Source organism: Microtus oregoni, unplaced genomic scaffold, assembly GCF_018167655.1.
Source record: "Microtus oregoni isolate MIOR12 unplaced genomic scaffold, Mior012 000061F_ref0000440, whole genome shotgun sequence".
In the NCBI taxonomy this organism is placed as follows: domain Eukaryota; kingdom Metazoa; phylum Chordata; class Mammalia; order Rodentia; family Cricetidae; genus Microtus; species Microtus oregoni.
The window spans coordinates 1,367,806-1,389,626 of NW_024543871.1; the positions used below are offsets into that span (position 1 = coordinate 1,367,806).

Below are 21,821 nucleotides of genomic sequence, written 5' to 3' on the forward strand. Positions count from 1 at the left end.
TTTTCCTCACTCGCTGTGACTGATTCAACAACGGTGCTTACATGCACACATGTGACACGCACACACACTCTGTATCATATTTGCCAACGAAAATCATACAGACCTGCAGTCTAGGTAAAGATGCATGTCTCATGTAGCTCTTATTCTGCAGCCATCCTCTGTCAGTCAAGCCTTTCATATGGGGTTTTCTTTCCAGACAGAGCAACACACAGACAAAATGTATTGAAAACAATCTAGTTCTACTTTTAAGCACTTCTTTCTAAGGCCGTTTTTTGTTTGTTTGTTTGTTTGAAATTACCATTATGTGATATACAAAATTTTCACTTTAATCAATGGGAAAAAATGTGAGCAAATTTTCCTTAAGAAATAAAAGTATCTTTATTGATTTAGAAGCAATTTTGGGCAAACAGACAGGCAAATATCTGAGAAGAGATATCGTACATCAACTAGCACTTTAAACATTTGAAGAAAAAACATGAAAAGTACTTACATGGACCAGTTGTTTATACAAATGCTAAAGCATGAAAAAACATCCCAAACCAAATAGAGTATTACCATCAAGGCGCAAAACCAGAAAAACAAAACAAAACAAAAATACAAAAGATACAAAGATTATGTGTCTCTAAGAAATAATATGTAAATAGCAGTACATAAACTGGCCCATGTAAAATACAAAAATATTCATTGAAGTCAGATCTTTCTATAAAACAGTGCTTTGGAGGTATTTTAATGTGAATCCGATATATAATCTAAATGTAAAAACTTTTAGAAACATTAACAGCATTAAGCCATTGCCACCCACTTGTGCCAATTAGTCTTTTAAAAAAAACAGTTTTGTTGATTCATGACAACTGTCTCTAATACCTATGTTCTTAAAAGCATAATCCTTTCTTTTACGATTAACAAGCTTATGCTAAAACAGTTTAAATGGAAAATAGTTTAAAAATCAGATTTGTTTTATTTCTAGCAAGTGTTTTAAGCTGGTCATGCATTTCCCTGTTTCTCTAGGAGACGGTTAGTCAGGAATATGATTCTGTAAGATTTTCAGGCTAAGTGGACAGTAAGTTAAAGTGACACAGCTCTCACTCCTATAGAACTCAAAAGACCGTTACAGACATACACATGCTAACATGCAATTGCCTTTATATGTATGCAAATGTACTACATATTCAACATAAGCATTTTGAAATCCAGACAGTTCATTTTTGGGTGAATGAAAGGCATATGATCTGCCCTCCCTAAATAATAAGAACCTTCTGTAAATGGCTACCGGTCAATATTTTAAGAAATGTTTGCTGGGTCATACCAATATATATGTATGCATGCATTCATATATGCATGCATATACGTATGAAAGATCTCCTAGAAGCTGCAAGGAATACATGATGTATTAACTATCCGGCTGAAATAATTTGCTCCCTCATGTAAGCATTAGGGTGCACAGCAAATGAACAACTGGTGCCATCTCTGAGCACAAAACTGAATACAAAAGCACCACAATGGACAGTAACAGTTAAGTTTTGATTACCACAGAACCATTTAAAAATGAAGCCAAATTAGTAAATGCTGTAGCAGTCAATGCGAACTGGAAATGAAGAATGTGTTGTTAATGGACTAAGGCAAGACCATGACTTTTCGGATTAGGTGCAAGGTATTTTATGAGTGTAAGTGCACTTCGTTATCTAGGTTCTAAGACATATTGACATTTCTTCTTGGAGAAAAAGGAAAGAACAAAGCACATTACCACCAACAAGGAAGACTGGAAGGTTCAAGAGAAATCTGCGTTCATCTGAGTGCTGCATGTAGAGGCGATTTCTGGGTACAGAGCACTAATGCCTTCATTTGGCACTGCCTAGCAATTATCTCTAAAGCACCTAAAAACAGACTGAAATGCCCAGTTGGAATTGCCTTGTGTCTTGCAATTTAAAAGATTGAAATATCCGGGTTTTTTTTAAAAAAAAAAAAAAGATTAAATAAAAAGATTAACATCTATTCTAAAATTTAAAAAGCTTTTGTGTTTTTGTCTTTTCAGCCACATTAAATACAAATGTATTCAAAAAGCATGAGAAAAGAATTGTACTGGCAAGAGCGTGATACTGCTGGGCTCTGCTCAAATCTACTGATATCTCTTTCATAGGTCACATATGGAGCAATGCCAAAGTAGCTAAGTCAACCTGCAAACAAAAGTCACAAACAATGCAAAAGAAGCAAGTACAAATTCTGGAGATCATGTTGTCCAAAGTCAACCTCATGTAGGCAGAGAAATCTCTGCTCTCTTTCCTACACTGTCCATTCTTGTCAAAATTTAAGTCAAAAGCTGCAGCACAAATTGCAGCAGTGAGACAGAACCTGCAGTCCAGGTAATTCTGTACATGTCTTTTGCTATAGAAGTTTTAAACTCCTTGGTCAGGGAAACCAAAATCACACAACTACTTGGTAGTTGATAGTATTTGGGATTCTTTTGTTTAAATTTGAAATCTACCATACCACCTAATCTAAGAGCAGGACTGTAAGTAAATGTACCTTCAATAATATTGCATACGGGAACTTGTACTTGCTTTATTATTTTGTAACAGATATCACATGTGGATTAGTGTTACAGAGTCTGATATCCAGCATAACTCTTTCTTCTGCCAATTAGGTAAGCAATCACTATAACAATAATCAAGCCTGAAAGACCAGCACCAACTATAATTGGTATTAGAATGGTGTCATCATCCAGCGAACACTCCTGGGCTGTAGGTGAGAAAAAGTGTGTAACAAATAATGAGTATAATCAAAAAGAAATGTCCCAAAGTAAAAGATGTTGATTCAAAAGTCAGAAATTCTTCTAAATTTCAACTAACGAAGGCAGGCATATATTTTTATGATAAAGTATAGAAAGTGGTGACCAGTTAAACCTAAAACCCTAAAGTGTATTTGTCTTTCATTTGTGAGTACATAAAAAATATTCCTATGTGTGGATAATGTAGACTCATTTATAGCTCTACGTAAAACCACATATCAAGTGATATACACACACTGTGTTATACTTCTAAGATGGGAAAATGACTTAGTATAACCTCTGAGTGGGAGAATATATCTCTGGGGAGATAGAGAACACCAGGGTTATCACTGGACTGAATAATTGCTGGCTCTGGAATGCTTAACAATGGGGGGCGAGGTCAAAACTACAGCCAATGGTCCAAACCTGGCTGAAGAGCTAAAAATAACATCGATATTTTAAATGACTGGAAAAGAAGACAGTCTTTTGTGAGACATGAGAGTTGCAAGAAATTCAAATTTTCATGTCCCTAAAGTTTTACTGGAATGCAGCCACACTCAGCTGTATGAATTGCCTAGGGCGGTTTCCAAACTCCAATGGCAGAGCTGAATAGTTGGGACACACATCTCATGACCTCACAGCTTGAGAGAGCAGTTTACAGACTTTTTCTCAAAAAGCTTGTATGTCCCTGGCTAAAAACATGTTGACTTGGGTGGGTGGAAGAATTAAGAAACTAGGACCCCTTACTAATTTGAGTGTGTTTACTACGTGTTTTATCAATCTGGCTCAGAATAGGAGGTCAGAGGGGCTGTTTTTTCTATTTATAGCAAGTAGTCTGAACTAATAATATCCAATCAACACTCTCCAACCTGACTGCAATTCTATTTCCTCTCTGAATACACTTAAGTATTACCTGGGTGTTATATTTATAGTTACGCACAACCAAGAACCTAGTTCCATAAATAGATCATGCATTCAATATCAGTATTAAATGTTATATATCTCTCTGGCACCGAAACGTTCAAATTAGGCAAAGAGCATAGCTCATCTGGGGCCACTGCCAACTAGATAAACAGACCTGAACTGAAAATAATACTGCGGTGGATTTTAAATTCTAAATACAAAACCTCAAATTAGGATAGTGTAGGGGAGCTAGATGATGACTTAGAAAATAAATCTATTTATAGGATCAAAATAATTAAAGTAATAGACAAAATAAACACAGGAAGAAATTGGATTCTGTTTTGGTTTTTTTGAAGCTGGATCTCATACACACCAGGCTAGCCTCAAACTGACTACATAGCCAAGGATGACCTTGACCTCCAGATACCTGTGCTTTGACTACCTGAGTACTGTTGGTCGCCACTCCTGGCAAGGAAAAGGAGTCTTGAAATTTTTAAGCTGTGATTAACCTTTCTTCCCCCAAGAATGGGAGGGTACAGGGCTTGTGTCTTTGGGCTGCAAGCGAGACCACTAGGCTTTTGGTACCCACTGCAAAGGCCGCTGAATAGTCCATAGCACATACGCTTTAATCACAGCTTCTCCATTTACTTATCGACCTCCAGATTAAGTGTTTGAATGGATGGGGATGACTGGAATAGCTCTGCTCAGCAAAGATCTGCTCCACAAAGCCCCAATTTTAAGTAATTGGCTTAAAAGCATAAGTCACTTAAGGAATTTGCTGTACTTTCTTTCAGTCATGCAAAATTTAATCTGCAATACCAAAAACATCTTTCTCATATTCACACAAATACAATATAATTAACCCCATATGAGGATTTCATTAAAAACCTGATAAAGGCCATCATTAGCCCAGAGCAGGTCTTCAAAAAAAGCCTTATTTGAATTAAGACGTGCTTTAAGAACTGTGTATCATTTTGGCTAGCAAGACTAGAATTCATGGGATGTGAGATCTACCTACCACTCTTTATCTTGTGTCTTAAGCAAATCAAACCAAACTGTTTTCATTTGGGTATGAAAATGTTTCCCAAGAGGATGGTCTCAAGAAGGCAGATGTAAGGTACTTAAAGCTGTTGCTCCAAGTGTAATCCCCACCCAAATTCAACCTTAGGTGAGCACCTGTTTTTGTTTTTAAGCCAGGGCTTCTCTGTGTAGCCCTGGCTGCCCTGCAACTCACTCTGTAGACCAGGCTGGCCTCAAACTCAGATATTCACCTGCCTCTGCCCCCTGAGTGCTAGGATTAAAGGTGTGCGCCACCACAATTGGCTGCACCTGTTTCTTAAAAGGGACCCTTAAATACTTTAAATGATTTTCAGATTTTAAAAAATTACATCTATTTTGAGCAAATGAAGCTAGAGGCTTCCAGGCTGTGAGAGCTCTTTATAAGAATCAAGAAAGGAATTCATAGTTCTCTATGTTCATGTACAGACTCAGAGGAAAGGCCACCATAGAGTGATAGAGCAACATAGTAAATAAAGTTTGCTTGACTCTTACCTGTGGAATACTTTCCTTTTGTCACATTAAAAGGCTGCACCTTTAGGTTAAAGGTGTTTATCTGAAATGTTGTAGACACGGATATCACCTGCTCTTTGTTGCACATGTAAGAACTTCCCAGAGGGGCATCCCAGAAGCTAAGGTTGTTATTTGCAACACTGAAAACTGCAGGAAAAAGAACAGGCAAGTTAACTACTTAATCTATCAACAAAAGAAAAATCAGTCGTTAGGGTTGTGTCTCGTGTGTGTGCGCGTGTATGTCTGTGTCTGTGTAGATGCACCTGGACCTACATGTGTATAAGCACGCAGTGATAGCCAGATGACATCCTTCAGTGGACAAAAGGTCTTTCACAGGCTTATGGTTTGCCAAGTAAGCTGGCCAGCAAGCTCCAGGGATCCACCTGTCTCTGCCTCCCTAGCACTGAACGCCCAAGTGCACACCACTGCACACACTTTCTTTTACTTGGGTTTTGTAAAAGTTACAAGCTCTTGAACAACTAAGCTATCTCCCTAGCACTTTCTTGAGGGTTTTCACTAGAACACAGCAATTTTACCATCACTCAGTTCAACAGCAACTCTTGCCATCACTGAGTTCACTTAACTTGTTTGTTGTATTTTCTTTGGTTTCTGAAACAGGATCTCACTATATAGCCCAGACTGACCTAGGGTTCACTATGCATCCCAGACTGTCATCAAACTTATGATCCTGTCTCTGCTTTCCAAGGCTGCAGTTCCAGGAATGCACCATCACATCCACTTCTCCCTAATCTTTCTGTAAATGGTTCTGTAGTCTAGAATGCAGTTGTTTCCTTAACAATTATCCACCATACTTTGAAAAGATGACCCTGCAAGGGAGATGATTTTGCAAGGGATAGTATACTATAGAGTTCTATATTAGATTTTAAGTTGTGATCAAGAAATACTTTTTATATAACATCTTCTATTTCATAAGACATGATCTTGCCATTAGCTAATTATTTCCACTCCTTCCACAAAACCCACACTCCTCTCCCCCAGGCCAGTGCTGTGCTTACCTGAGCCATTAGCCAAAAGCATGCTGACATTCACTTCCTTCAGATAGAATCGGTTTTCACTCTTCTGTTTGAAAAAGAGCTTCCAGTTAATCACAGCTGACTAAAGAAACAGTCAATAAATATCTTCAGAATAGCAATGTAGTACTGTTATACAGACAAGGAAACCAGGAGACATCAGCCAGCAGTATAAACTACAATTTAAATCTTCTTGCTAATTGTAACAAAACTATTTTCCAATCCATTTCATTTCTAAACTCTTTGATCATGGCATTCAAGCATTCCTGAATACAGGATGGTTCATCTCTCCTATTCTACTTGTCACTTGCTAAGTCCATACTAGCCTAGGTCACAATGTGACCTTTTTTTTGGAGACAGGGTTTCTCTGTGTAGTCCTGGCTATCCTGGAAGTCTGCAGACCAGACTGGACTTGAACTCTATTTTCTGAGTTCTGGGCTTAAAAGCATGTGCCACCATGCCAGGCTGGCTGCCCTTCTTTCAGATTCTCCAGTTCTGTTCCTTTATATGGACTGGATACTGCTGTGCTCAGGCTTCACAAGCTATGCCTGAAAGTCAGACTGAAGGCCTGCTGGGTATATTATTTTAACGTGTGTTACTTTTGTTTATGTTGCATTTGCTTAACTCTGTGAAGCTGTGTTATTTGCCTATTTAGAACACCTGATGGTCTAATAAAGATCTGAACAGCCAAACACCAAGGCAGGAGAAAGGATAGGCAGGGCTGGCAGGCAGAGTATATACAGAAGGAGAACACTGGCCAGGTATGGTGACACACGCCTTTAATTCCAGCACTAGAGAGGTAGAAGCAGGCAGATCTCAGTAAGTTCGAGGCCACATGGTCTACAGAGGGAGTTAAGGGACAGGTTCTAAAGCTATACAGAGAAACCCTATCTTGAAGAGAGAGGGGGAAGGAGGGAGAAAGAGGAGGGAGGGAGGGAGAGGGAGGGGGGAGAACTGGAAGAAGGGGTTCTGGAAAAGTTGGAGGACATCCGGGGTCAGCCACTCAGCTACACAGCAATCCATGGAGTAGGAATAAGATTTACAGAAGTAAGAGAACAGGAAAGCCAAGAGGCAAAAAATAAACAGGATAATTTATAAGTTGAGGAAATCAGGCAAGAAACAAGACAAGCTAAGGCTGGGCATTCATAACTAAGAATACGCCTCCATTTGTGGTTCATTTGGGAGCTGGGTGACAGGCCCCACAGAGAGTCCGAAGAGCTTACATACCACTACTACTACAAAGGCCTGTGTTGTACGAGGAGGGTGGCCCTTTGCTCCGGCAGCCCGGCTAGCCTACACCCGAAATAACCACACAGAAACTGTATTCATTTAAGCACTGTCTGGCCCATTAGCTCTAACTTCTTATTGGCTAACTCTCACATCTTGATTTAACCCATTTTTAATAATCTGTATTCACCACAAAGTTGTGGCTTACTGGGAAAGATTCAGCGTGTCTGACCTGGCATCTCCATGATGGCTCTCTGACTGCTTTCTTTCCAGTATTCAGTTCTGTCTACTCTGCCTAAGTTTTGTCCTATCAAAAGGCCAAGGCAGTTTCTTTATTCAACCAATGAAAGCAACACATAGACAGAAGGACCTCCTACACCAGGCCTGTCCTTTCGGTATTGAAGAGCCTGGTGAAATGAGATACTGACATTTGTTCTTGGGTGTTATTTTTTGAAACAGTGCCTACTGTCCAGTTAGCCTTGGACTCTTAATCCTCCTGCTTCACTATAGGTAGATGTATACCACCTTGCCTTGCCTTTATTTATTTATTTATTTATTTATTTATTTATTTTTGGTTTCTCAAGACAGGGTTTCTCTGTGGCTTTGCAGCCTGTCCTGGAACTAGCTCTTGGAGACCAGGCTGGTCTCAAACTCACAGAGATCTGCCTGCCTGTCTCCTGATTAAATCTCTGCTGGGTTTAAAGGTGTGTGCACCACTGCCCGGCTGATAGCTACTTCTTATATATCAATACTGAGACTCTATCCCCATCCCTACATATATAGTAATATGAATTGAAAGCAAAAGTGGTTTTTTATACAATTATATGACAGTACTGCTTGAGAATGGTGGTGGCTCGCCCATAACGATCTCCTATTCTTCATTCCCATTTGCTAGTATTGCACACGTACATCCACCAATCACATAAAATTAAGACTAGTAATTGCTTCTGAGATGTTAGAAATTAAGGTCAACTATTAATGGATGCTAGCAAGTAGAACAGGTATGCCTAACTGCTCAGAGTTCAGCTCTTGACATAAGCATGAGCAACATAAGTCTGAATGCTAGCACTATAGAGGATCCTGATTTAATGAGTCAATGTATGCACTTAACACAGAGCCTGTATAACAAAAGAATTGTCCCTCACAGTCTCAGAGGATTAGCACCAGGATCCACCAAAATCTAGGATGCCCTTTCTCAAAATGGTGCTATTTGCTTATGACTTACACATGTCTTCTGTATAATCCCTCAAATTACTTAAAATCCTTAAATATAAATGCTATGTAAAAGGAAAATAGTGTAGGGGTCTGGAGAGATGTGTCAGTGGTTAAGAGCACTGACTGCTCTTCCAGATGGACCCTGATTCAATTCCCAGCACCCACATGGCAGCTAACATCTGACTGTGACTCCAGTTCCTGGGGACCCAAAACCCATGGCAAAACACCAATGCACATTAAAATAAAAATAAATTTAAAAAAAAAACCAACTCCCAAAAGTTGTCTTCTGACCTACACACACACACACCCTGAAGCATGTAAAAATGAGAGGAATGGGGACCAAACACAGGGTCTTGAGCATTCTAAGCAAGAGTGTCTGCCACCAATCTTGAACCCCAGACCATTTTACTTAATATTGATTCAAGGTTGGTTTAATCTGTGTATGCAGGACCTAGAGAAACAAAGAGCTGACAATGCTCATTAATGCTAGCTATTACTAATACAGACACTATTATAAAAAATCTTAATGAAGACTGAGAGATGGTTTAGCAGTTGGGAGCAGTGGCTGCTCTACCAGGACTCAGGTTCAATTCCCAGCACCCGCATGGGGACTTGCAGCAGTTTGGGGCTTTAGTTCCAGGGGATCCGGCACCCTCACACAGACATACAGTTGGCACTCACCACAGCGAAGATAAAGTCAAGATACTTAATTTGGCTGTTGTTCAGTCTGAGTTGAGCAGTTTGAGGATGACAGCTGCCAGTGAAGTTAGTTGTAGTGGGGTTGATGTTAAAAATGAAAGGCACCTTCAGGAGAGAATAAGCAGAAAGAAGGTATGATTAACTAAAAGTCCATAGCACAGCCTTATACTCTGATAAAACCAACTTCGATGCACAGCAAAAACTCCTTTGTTTCAATACTTGAATTCATGGTGTCTTACTTTCAAGAAAACTTGGCACAAGTCCTCAACCTATGACTCAGTTAACTTCAACAACAATAACAAGAGGGAAGTTTCCTCAGTAATGAGCCAAATAAACACATTTTTACAGAGCACAAGAGCCATCTGTCTCGCATGTTTCAATCACAGGATCCTGAAAACAGAATTTGTTCAATGGCACTCCCCCTGGTGCCCCAATGAGGTACTGCAACCAAACGAGAACTTGCGCATCTATCTGGGCTCTGACTCATCAAATAGCTTCGTTCCGGCACATCAACCTACAGTGTGGTTCAAAGAAAAGGGTGAAAGAGCTTTGGTTTTATTTTTATTGTTTGGTGGTGCTGGGATAGAACCCAGGGTCTTGTGCATGTTTTGCAAGTGCCCCACCACGCAACTGTATCTATATCTATCCACATTCCCAACTGAACTATGTATGCTGGGCTACTGAAGGCTGGTGGAATGCATGAAGAAGTCTTTTAAATAGGCAGGTTTTCTACTGGTCAGGTTGCCTTGAGGGTGTCATTAACTCTTCATGGTTGTACTGGCATTTGAATTGTTTTTTTAATAAAGACTGGCAGAAGATCTGAGAGTAAAACAGTCCCACTGGTCAGCCTTACAGACCAGATTATGGTAACACACGCCTTTAATCCCAGTAGCCACACTAGTTGCCACAGAAACTGAACGGTGCATGCCTTTAATGACAGTGGTGCGCACCCTTAATCCCAGCCCTAGAGAGGAAGACAGCTCTCAATGCAGTCTCCCTCTGAGATTCCGGGAGGCAGGATTGCCATTTTCGGACTGAGGTGGAGGTAAGAGCCAGTGGCTGGCTGTTTTGCTTTCCACATCTTCAGATTGAATCCCAATTTCAGACCTTATGAGTTTTTATTAATCATGCTTCACATGGTTATAGCTATTCCAAACTAATCAAAACTCAAATCTGCATTTAAACTTGAATGATTCTAATAACAGCGCTGAAGTGCGTGTTAAGGGCTATACATTACTTGTGATGAAATTTTTTTGCTTTTAAGAACAAGCCTACCTTCTCCTCAGTGATGTTCAGCTGAAGCCCCATGGTAGCCAGCAGACAGTAAGTATTGCCATTAGTAACGGAATAGTTTCCAACCTTTGGAGTTGGAGTGGGTGTTGGAGTGGGTGTCGCAGTAGGAGATGGCACAGTAGTGTGAATGACGGGCACTACAGTGGTGACAGATCTGTCTTCCTCACACACGTATTCTAAAACAAAGGATAACACGATCTATAGTGGTCATCTTGCTTTACTAGGCCAGAGGAGAGCAAACTACTTCTGAGAGTTAGGTTCTCACAGTCTACAGTGTTAGTTCAAGCATATGAAGACCTTGGTGGTATATTTTTAACGTGGATGGAGAAGGGTTCTTAAACTACTGTTTCATATACAGATAATTTCTTGTAAGTTTTGGCCAGAGTAGACAAACTCAGAACACATGAAAAGGTTGTAGCTACTCAAGTGTGGCCACATACTCTTCTTTTTCTGGCCCACAAAGGTCTTTGTTTCAAAGAACTTCACCTGCCTCTGAGGAGAAATTCATAGCATGTTTGAAAATACCCCACCCCCAGCTAAAATGTCCTTTTCCCTCCAACATACAACCACTGTGAGGAAGAATACTGCTTACTTAAAAAAAAGAGTTTGTAAGTCGTTTAAGGATTTAAATACAAAGGAATCTTTCATTTCCATTACCCCTACAGCAGGTCATAGGCATTTAAATCCTTCTTAGGAAGTGTTAGTAGTTTTGAAATAATGAATATGAAATTATGACATTTCTATTAAAAGGCATATAAAATTATTTTAAAATCAACTTCTAAAAAGTCAAGGTTAGAACACAGAAATCTAATGGGATAATAGATTGGTACTTGTGAGTTATTATTTTGAGACAAATATATTGGTATCGATTCTTATATAGATACAAAGTTAAATTAAATTGACTATTGTATACATACATGTTTCTACCTCTGTTTAAAACATTCTTATGTATTGACATATATTGTATTGGTATATATTGTATATATTTACCATATTGCAGTGTACATTTCTACCTCTGATTAAGATACTTATATATTGTTTGTGTATTGATATATATTTACCATATTACAAAGTATATTTGTACATTGTTTATATTTGGAGGTAATTATCCTCATTTGTTACACAGTTGTTTATTATCTTAGTCTTTAAGTTAGATAGATATTGAAAATTATATAGATAAACAGTCATCTAAGTTTGTCATTTATAATTAGACTAATCAGGTTCTTTAGATACATAGAGATTATACTCAGTATAGATAGATAATCTTCAACCTCTTCAAAGAGTTGCAAAAAATGGCCTTTAATCTAACTCAGAGTTTCGTGATAGTGAGACACAATTGCTCCTGGCAGCACCGATCTATTCCTGAGAGAATGTTGAGCACCAAAGACACTCCACCTGGAGCCTTTTTTTTTGGCAAAACTGGCATTTGGGCAAAGAAATGCCCATACCTCAACCACTGACAGAGATACAGAATATCCATGAATGGAAAAAACAGGATTGTCATATCCTGCCAAGACAGGGTAAGATAGTTTTAAAAAATTGCTTGCCTTAGAAAATGGTATGTCAGTTAGGTTAGGCCTTAGCCAAAGTTGGTTGCTTCAACACTGCAAACGTGACTTTGGGTGATTGCCCAGGTAGTTGGTTGTCTCTGTGATTTGTTGCATGTTTTGGAAGTTGTTTTTCTGAACTTCCTAATTACCCAGGTAACATTATTTCCCTTCTCAGATCTTCGATGGGGTTGAAGACTATATAAATGTAGTTACTTTTCTCTCATGACTTGGCCAAGTTATTTATTATACAAGACCTAAGCTAGTTAGAAGAAGATATTTGTACTTATTATATATAATTTCGTAGTAGGTTTAAAACTCTCTTACTTAAACAAAAGGGGGCACAGAACTAAACTTTGGGCACAGAACTGTTAAGAGTACATGGCCAATTATTTGAAGATTTGATCAATGGTCAGGTTTTATAAGCTGAAAACATCATAGAAAGTATTTTTTAAAGACTATTCCAAGGGCTAGTTAAATGGCTCTATCTGTTCTTCCAGAGGTCCTGAGTTCGAGTCCCAGAACCCACATGGTGGCCCACAACTGTCTGTCACTCCACTTCCAGGAGATCAGACACCAGGCATGCATATGATGCACAGACATACATGCAGGCAAAACATCCATAAAAATTAAAAAAAACATCAAAAATGACCATTCCAGAGTCAGGCATGGTGGTATACATCTCTAATGCAAGCAGTCTAAGAAAGAGGAAGAAGCAGGTAGATCTCTAAGAGTTGAAGGTTAGCCTGGTCTCTATGAGTTCTAAGTCCTTTCTCAAAAACCAGCCAAGGCTGAGGCTGGAGATATACCTCAGCTGGGAAAGTTTGCTCTGTAAGTCTGAAAGCTGAGATAGTAACAGAACTCCTGTAGAAATCTAAGCATGGAGGCATATGCTTGCAATACCGGTAGCTCTCCACAACTCACTGAACAGCCAGCCTAACCTACTCAGGACTATTTTCCAGGCCAGTGAGGGACCCTATGTCAAAAACCCATGTGGAGTAGACCTGAGAAATTACACCCAAGGTTGACTCCTGGCCACCGGAGTGCATGCTCTCCCACTCCCCCCTCTACACACACACAACACCCCCCACACATATGCCATCCCTTGTGTATCATAAACTTGCAGCTGAAATTACGAGTAAGAACTGGTGCAGGAGAATTGTCTGTATTCTGTCAATCATGTTATAAATAAACGCTGATTGGCCAGGCAGGAAATATAGTCAGGAAAACTGGACAGGAAGTAAAAATGATGTAATGAGAACAGGAGAATTCTGGGAAGGAGGAAGTTGATTCCTCCCACTCCTGCCCAGATCACCAAAGCAGCAGGATGTGATCTGCCTCACTGAAAAAGGTACTGAGCCACATGGCTAACCTAGATCAGAAAAATGGGTTAATCAAGATGTGAGAGTTAGCTAGTGAGAGGCTAGAGCTAATGGGCCAATCAGCTTTATAACTTATAGAGATTTCTGTGTGATTTATTTTGGGGCTTGCCTGCTATGGGGTACCAGGTGGGACAAAAACCCCAACAACTAGCAGGACCCCTCATGTTACAAAGAACGACTATCACTTTTAAGTCAGGCATGCATGGTGACCATACCTTTAGTCTCAGGAGGCAGAGGTGGGAAGATCTCTGAGTTGGAGGCCAGCCTGGAATAACAGCATGAATTCCAGGACAGCCAGGACTACAGAGAAACCCTGTCTTAAAAAACCAAAACAAACAAAGAAGAATTTCTATCATACTGAAAATATTTAGACTGTGCCTTTAAGAAATGTTCTCAGATGATGCCCTCAATGAATGCTACCTGAAAATAAGAGTCATATAATATAAATCCATACTTTAGGACTCACCATTTTTACTCACTGTGCCATTTTGAACAAAAGCCTGTACATGAATGTCCCAGTAGTGCTGGACCACAGAACTCACATTGAGAGTTAATAAACTATTGCACCTAAAGATGTCATTCAATGGAATTTTGAATCTCTGAGAACTTTCAACAGCAACACTTCCTATAAAACAAAATTAACAATGGCATTTACAGGAAGACATGAGAAACTGTTAAAATGTTTATATTAACATACAAATGTAGATTTTCTTTTCTTCTAGGCCTCCCCACCCCATGCCAAAAGTGATAAAATGTGGGGCATGTTGAGAGGAATGACAAGTTCACTGTCACTGACACTGTAGAGAGCAGGGAAGACCATAAGGGTTAAGAATGAAAGCAGTAAGACTGGAGGAGATAGTTCAGTGGTTAAGAGCACTGGCAGTGCTGGGCGGTGGTGGCGCACACCTTTAGTACCAGTACTCGGGAGGCAGAGGCAGGCAGTTAGGGTTGTTAAGCACTGGCAGCTCTTCCAGAGGTACAGAGTTCCATTCTCTGCACCAACACGAAGGCTCACAACTGCCTGATTCCAGTTCCATGTGATCTGCCACCCTCTTCTCGCCTCTGTAGGCAGCAGGCACACATGCGATGTGCAGCCATACGTGCAGGTTTTCTACTTTGTCGGCACTGTTGTCATTAGTTTGGGTGCATGTGCATTCATTTGCAAGCTGGTTATAAACACATGTGGGGAGGTCAGAGGATGAACCACAGGAGATGGTTCTCTCCTATCACGGGGTCAACACTCAAGGTGTCAGACTTGCGCAGCACGGACTTGTACACACGAAGTCATCTAGACGGCCCCACATCAGTTTTTCTCATACAATACAATACATTTTCTTCATGTTTTCCTTCTCCCAACTCTTCCCTGGCCCTCCCCACCTTCTTCATGTTCCTCCCTCTCCCTATTTCCTCTCTCTCAAAACAAGCAAGAACACAACAATAAAAACTGAAACATGGCCGGGTGGTGGTGCACACCTTTAATTCCAGCACTCGGGAGGCAGAGGCAGGCGGATCTCTGTGAGTTCGAGACCAGCCTGGTCTACAAGAGCTAGTTCCAGAACAGGCTCCAAAGCTACAGAGAAACCCTGTCTCGAAAAACCAAAAAAAAAAAAACTGAAACAAACAAAATATAGTAAGATAAAAAAGTGTCAAAAAGTCCACAAAGAAACACACACAAAAAACAGGAGTCCATTTTTTTTTTGCAGGTACCAATTACAGATAGCTTCTTGGTTAGAAATGGGGCTTAAAAGAGGAAATAAAGCCTAATTTATTTTAAGAACTGTAAGAAATATGCAGCAATAGGCAGAAAAAAACCCTAACTTTTAACTAACAGGGGAAAAGGACAATGGGTTGCTTAGGTGAAAAGTGAGAGTGGAAGGGAAGGGGCTGCTAACACTAACACAGTGAGTGAGTGATTAATTAAAGATAGGGCTTAGAGACCATAAGAAAGGAAGAGCGCTGAGAATGTAGTTCAATGGTTAGAGTGCTGGCCTACAGGTACACCAGAAGTCCCAGGTTCAATACCCAGTAAACTGCACAATGAGGTGGTAGAGCCACACAGGCCAGTACTGAAATCCCTGGCACTCCAGCGCCAGAAACTGGAAGACTGACTTCAGGCTCATGTGTGGTTTCAGCCAGCTAGTGGCCCATCCGGGCAACATTAGAAATGACAGATCTTCCTTTCTCTTGGGCTACTGAGATGGCTCAGCGACTTGGTGCACAGCCTAGTGACCTTCGCTTAGTTCTCAGGGCCTACACAAAGACGAGAGAACTGACTCCACAAAGTAGTTCTTGGACCTCTACATAACATGCCACAGCATACACATTCACACATGCACACATAACAGTGATGATAATAATCATAATTTCTCAAAGAAAAGATAGAGTTGGATTAAACACAGATTTTTGTAATAAATATCCTTGTGCTACTTTCCACAAGCATGCTGCATCAACTGTTAACTTATTTATGAACTTTTTTCCTAGATGGAATTTAAAGATGATTCCAACTGGGCAACAGTGGCAGTGCCTTTAATCCCAGCACTCTGGAGGCAGAAGCAGGCAAATCTGAGTTCAAGGCCAGCCTGGTCTACAAAGCGAGCTCCAAGGCAGGATAGCCACGGCTGTTTACACAGAGAAACCTTATCTTGAAACTCTGTCTCAAAGAAACAAAAAATGAATGAATGAATGAATGAATGAATGAGAGAGAAAGAAAAATAAAGATGATTCCATCTCAGGAAATCTTTAGGTAAAAGAAATTTTTACTATGCCACTGTGAACAGACTTTTCACTGTAATGCCTATAGTCAAACTGCAAAATACTGAGATCATGCAAATCTAAATGGTTTAGTGTCTTAGAGAAGCAGAAAAGAAAGTATTGTTAGTATTCAGGCATCTGGCCTGGCCTGCCCTTGGGGTCCTGACAGGGTACATCCTCAGCTGCAGCCACTAAGAGCACCTCCTGTGGACATTCACTATGTTCCCTTTTAAAAGGGCCCTGCACACTTCCCCTCCCCACTTCCTTCTCTTCTCTCCTGCCACTCCTGTTTCCAAAGGCCGATCCCCCTCTTCCTTCCCCCTTTTCCCCCAATAGAAAAACCCCTTCACCTGAACTCTGTCGCAAGGCATCTTTCTCTCACATGCAGCATTTTTAATTCACAACATTGGTTCCCTGACCAGGAGTCAAATTCCGGTCCTCTGAAAGAGCGGCAAACACTCTTAACCACCTAGCTACCTTCTGTGCCTCTCCATCATATAACAAGGTAGCCACTTAATGTTGTCTTGGCACCCCCTAATGGACAGATGAGGTTTGAGCGTTTTTTGAATTTAAATTTGTTTTCCTAAAATTGTCTCCTTGTTATCAAAAAGGAACAGATGTGAACTTGCTATATAAAGACAGACCTCAAAAACAATGAAAGGGAAACCAGGCATGGTGGTGCACGCCTTTACTTCCAGAACTCAGGAAACAAGAGGCAGATGGATCTCTCTATATGTGAGGCCAGCCTAGTCTACATAGTTGACTTCCAGGTAAATGAGAACTACTTAGTTTTGCCCCTGTTTCAAAAACAAATAAATCAAACAAGCAAAAATACAACGATAGGGAAAAACAAGTTCTAAATATATTAGGGTTATACTAAACTATATAAAATTACAACTATTATTCATGAACATCGATAATATACATACAGGAATGCTACACCCTAAAGTTGAAAGGCTAGTTGTTTCTTGCAGGCAGGAAGGAAAGGGGAGCCAAGGAGTACCTTAAATGTATCTGTAAAGTTTTATTTCTTTCAAATAATGAAGCAGACAATTTAAAATTATATCTACTAGGCCAGGCACACTCCTTTAATCCCAGCACCCAGGAAGCAGATGCAGACAGATCTCTGTGAACTGGAGACCAACCTGGTCTACAAAGAGAATTCCAGAACACCTAGGACTATACAGTAAGACTCTGTCTAAAATAAAAAAAAATAATTCTGAGTAATGGATCTCAGTAGGTCTGCTATATTAGTCTGTACCTTTTTTGTATTTTAATCATGAAAACATTTTTAAATAGCAGTTTCAAAGTTACTTCAATTATTAAATGCCTAAAAATTAGTATTTCAAAATACTAAATTATTTCAAAGGCAATTCTCTAAAGTGCATATAAGGAAAGTATTTTAAATTCCAGATAGTTTTTGATAAATACAGAAGATAGTCATAGAAAAATTCATCAAGCACTTGTTTAAAATAAAACAAGGAAGGGGGTTAGTATGTCAGTGATTTTATCTAATGTGTCAGACTAAAGCCATCCTCCTTTAACGGTTGCCCACGTAGTTGGGACATGCATTGTGTCATCTCCTGATTAAAACAGCCTCTGAAGCTGGCTTCTCTGCTTGTAGTCTCCTCACTTCCAAATTAATCCAGCAGTATATATTCTCTACAAACCATTCCCTCTGCTATGCTTGTATCATTTTCTGGCTTAGGAAAACCTGCCACAGTTTCCCTAGTGCCTATCCCATCATGCTAAAGACCCTTTCTTGGCTTCCCAGGTCCCTATAATGAGGCCCACTGCACTGAGCCAACAGTCTTTGCGGAATTCCTGTTACACATACAGACAGCGTGGATTGTAGTCAGGCAACTCTCCAATGGCCACTGTGTATCCTCTGCTTCCCTCTGATGGAAACATCCTGCTCACATTTTTCCACTTACATTCTATCACTCGCTGCCGCAACTCAGGACCCATTTCTCCACCAAGCTCTTTCGCTCCTCCATCATAAACTGGCCTCTCTTTCTGTTTCCAATCTCTCTTCTCTCTCTGCTCCTCATCAGGGCTACTAGTGAGAACACTCCTAAAGCAGGCATTCAGTCCAGGGATCCACAGATGCAATTGTGAAATGCACATTACATTCTAAATTTACTGTGTGCTTTGAGAAATTGAGTCTAGAACTGCCCTAACATGCTCAGAAAAGATTTACGAACTCTCTACCCACTCAAGCAGAAACTAGAAACAGCAACAACAAATTCAGACTGAGCTCAATGTTCTCCCTATCAATTGGGAGCACAATTAGGCTTTGTCTCCCTCAACGATTTCTACACCCCTTGAAAGTCAAGGACAAATCTTATCCTAGTTATTAAAGATAATGCAACCATGCCTCATCCACAGAGATAAATATCTAAAATAGCCAATAAGATCTTGCCTCAGTTATTCTCTCAAATGAAGAGATTAGTCGAATTAAAACTTGGATGTGCACAAGAAAACCCACAGAATCAGTTAACCTGGGTTCATAGGAGCTCACAGAGACTAAACTGACAACCCGGGAGCCTACATGTGACTGACCTAGACACTCTGTGCATTTGTTATGATATGTAGCTTGGTCTTCTTGTGGGACTCCTAACAGTGGGAGCAGGGACGGTCTCTGGCTTTTTTGCCTGCTTTGGAGACCCTTTCCTCCTACAGGATTGCCCCATCCAGCCTTAACAGAAGAGGAGGTGCCTAGTCTCACTGCAACTTAGTATGCCATGGCTGGCTAATAGCCACGGGAGGTCCCCCTTTTCTGAAGAGAAACAGAGGACAAGGATTGGAGGTGGGGAGACTGGGAGGAAAGAAGGGGAGGAAAACTGCGGTTGGGATATAAAAAATTAATTTTAAAAACCTGGGTTTGATTTTCAAGTGCTAGCTCTCGTTTAACATGAAACTCATTCACTTCTGAGTCTTTTGGGGCAGGGTTCAAGACAGGCTTTCTCTGTGTAGCCCTAGCTACCCTGGAACTTGCTCTGCAGACCAGGCTGGTTAAACTCCAAGATCCACTTGCCTCTGCCTCTTGAGTGCTGGGACTAAAGGTGTGTGCTGCCACCACCCGGCTTACTTCTGAGTCTTTAAAATATGATTTTTCCATCCACAAGTTCAAAGGTATTATGAAACCCCAGATATAGGCACCTGATGTTGATCCGTCAGTGTTCCTGTAGTCAGAATGGAGTCCTACGAGTGACAGGAGCTAACTACTCCGGACACCTTATTAATCTAATCTCACTGGAGGGGGTTGAAAGGTGAGAACTGTGTCCCTATCAGGAGCTGAGGACCGGCCCCAGCACTCTCTCAGGGTTCAGAATAGGACTGAGGGGTAAAACAAACTGACTGACTTAGGCACGTTTTTCCTGCAAGTTTCCTTATTCCTTAGGGGAAGATGAGTATAAGGGCGTAAGGCTTTAGGACAAATCATCAGACATAAGGGTAAGGCATAAGGGTAAAAGATAAGGCTTAAGTGTGATCTCCACAAAGCTTTCCGTTTATATAGGCAGTTAACAATGGTATCAAGCATGCATTTTCACAAAGTCATAAGAAACCAGCGATCTAGCAAGAAGGCACCTTATGTCTCAGAGGGGGAGTGGCTATGAAGTTCCCCAGTGGTTGGGAACACATTCTTGGCAGCTATACTAACCTGCAGGCTTAATTTGCATTAGCATCTGGCTGGCTGAGTTAAAAGGAATCTCTTTTGGGGACCATGCTTTTGACTCCAGCAGGGTGCCCAGGTGAGACTTTTTCTCTCTGAAGCTAGTTTTAGTGACTCGGGCCTTTTTCCTGTATAAACAATTAATTTCCTGGGTTATGATCCTATGTTACTCGAAACCAAGGTGAAAGGTAATTCAGAATATTAGTAGCCTGTTAAGTCAGAGCAGAAGACCAGGAGATCATGCTTTCCTGAGTCTACTGTTACAGCAGACATGTTTTTTGGTTTTTTTTTTTTGTTTTTTTTGTTTTTTTTTTTTTTTTGGTTTTTCGAGACAGGGTTTCTCTGTGGTTTTGGAGCCTGTCCTGGAACTAGCTCTTATAGACCAGGCTGGTCTCGAACTCACAGAGATCCGCCTGCCTCTAGAGCAGACATGTTACCTCCTATATGAGGCTCCTTTCTTATCTGATACTACTGTCTATAAAGAAAGTCTGTGGGGGACTCCTGGCAAAAGCGACTGACTACAGACAGGTCGGCGTCTTCCTGCTGAAGTGCAGTCATGTTTCTCCAGTATTACCACAATGAATGACCCTATGGGACAATAGACTTGTTCTGCCCATCCTGCTCGGTTCTCCCCAGACGACAAATACTCAAGACACTGAATCACCATCAAGAAACGCTTCAAGGTGCTCATGACCCAGTAACCATGTCCTGTTCTCTGAGAGTTCGTAAATTTCATCTGCTGCCTGCCCCCAGGCCAATTATCAGTAACCAAATGCATCAATCCGTGAGCAGTGATGCCTTCCCGTGCTGTTTGGAATCCGATCTCATCATGTGATTTAGTCAATCGTAATGGGCACCTCCTATACAATCTTAACTTTGTTTTTCATGCTTTGAATTAATGCCAGGTTATTAAAGATAGATTTAAAAAAAGGAAAGTCTGTGGGGATTATTTTTATGTAGATTTTGGCTATGAGAACAGACTTGACTGGATCCTTTTCACGCCCTGGATCTTGTTGTGAGGGGTGCCCTACAGGAAATGTCAGGTTTCTACACTACTGGGGTACTACAGAAGGGAGAAATGCCGTGATTCCACAAGATTCTACAGAATTGACAGTGACTTATCCAGAGGACAGATGTAGCTCTGTAAAAATGGGATCTCCGGGTGGAGTGTACGTATACACTTATCACAGATAGTCCAATGGATCGGTCAGCTGTACATTTACTGTATAAAGCTTGTGGGCTCACCACATGACCCTAATAAAATCAGTATCATAAACTCAATATGTTTATGATACAGGTGTGCAAACACCCATAACCTCAGTACTCAGGAGTGCTGAGCTAAAACGAGTGTGCATTTTAGGTCAGTTTGACTTGCTTTAGAGACAAAAAATTTAAAATCTCCACTATACACACTTAAAAATATTTTAAGGCATATTTGTTTTAAGAATGACAAGACTGGCCTAATTATCTAAGTTGTTCTTGACCTGATGGTGTCTCAAAATAGCAAATGCTGACCTTAGTTATTTTAACTGTAATCACTATTTTTCTATTTTTATTAAGATTTGTTTGTTTATTTAATGTACACTGATGTTTTGCCTGTATATATTCTATGTGAGGGTGTTGGATCCCCCAAAACTGGAGTTAGACAGTTATGAGCTGTTATGTGGGTGCTGGGAATTGAACCTGGGTCCTCTGGAAGAGATGTCAGTGCTCTTAAGCACCGAGCCATCTCCCCAGCCCTACACTATTTACTTTTCAAGTAAA

The 21,821-nt window shown here is 40.5% G+C and overlaps 1 protein-coding gene across 3 annotated transcripts in view; it reads right to left on the reverse strand.

The window, feature by feature from the left end:
* Positions 1–21,821, reverse strand: part of Lamp2 (lysosomal associated membrane protein 2) — a 59,220-nt gene that overhangs the window by 12,864 nt on the left and 24,535 nt on the right. For 2 of the 3 annotated variants that reach the window (XM_041639916.1, XM_041639917.1), the window contains exons 4-8: positions 14,097–14,255; positions 10,684–10,877; positions 9,391–9,513; positions 6,253–6,316; positions 5,219–5,383 (exon numbers count right to left, since the gene is read on the reverse strand). In XM_041639916.1, coding sequence (XP_041495850.1) covers positions 5,219–5,383; positions 6,253–6,316; positions 9,391–9,513; positions 10,684–10,877; positions 14,097–14,255 — 705 coding nt within the window. Of the gene's footprint in view, positions 1–1,958; positions 2,737–5,218; positions 5,384–6,252; positions 6,317–9,390; positions 9,514–10,683; positions 10,878–14,096; positions 14,256–21,821 lie in introns of those variants that run through there. The other variant, XM_041639918.1, reaches the window with a different exon arrangement.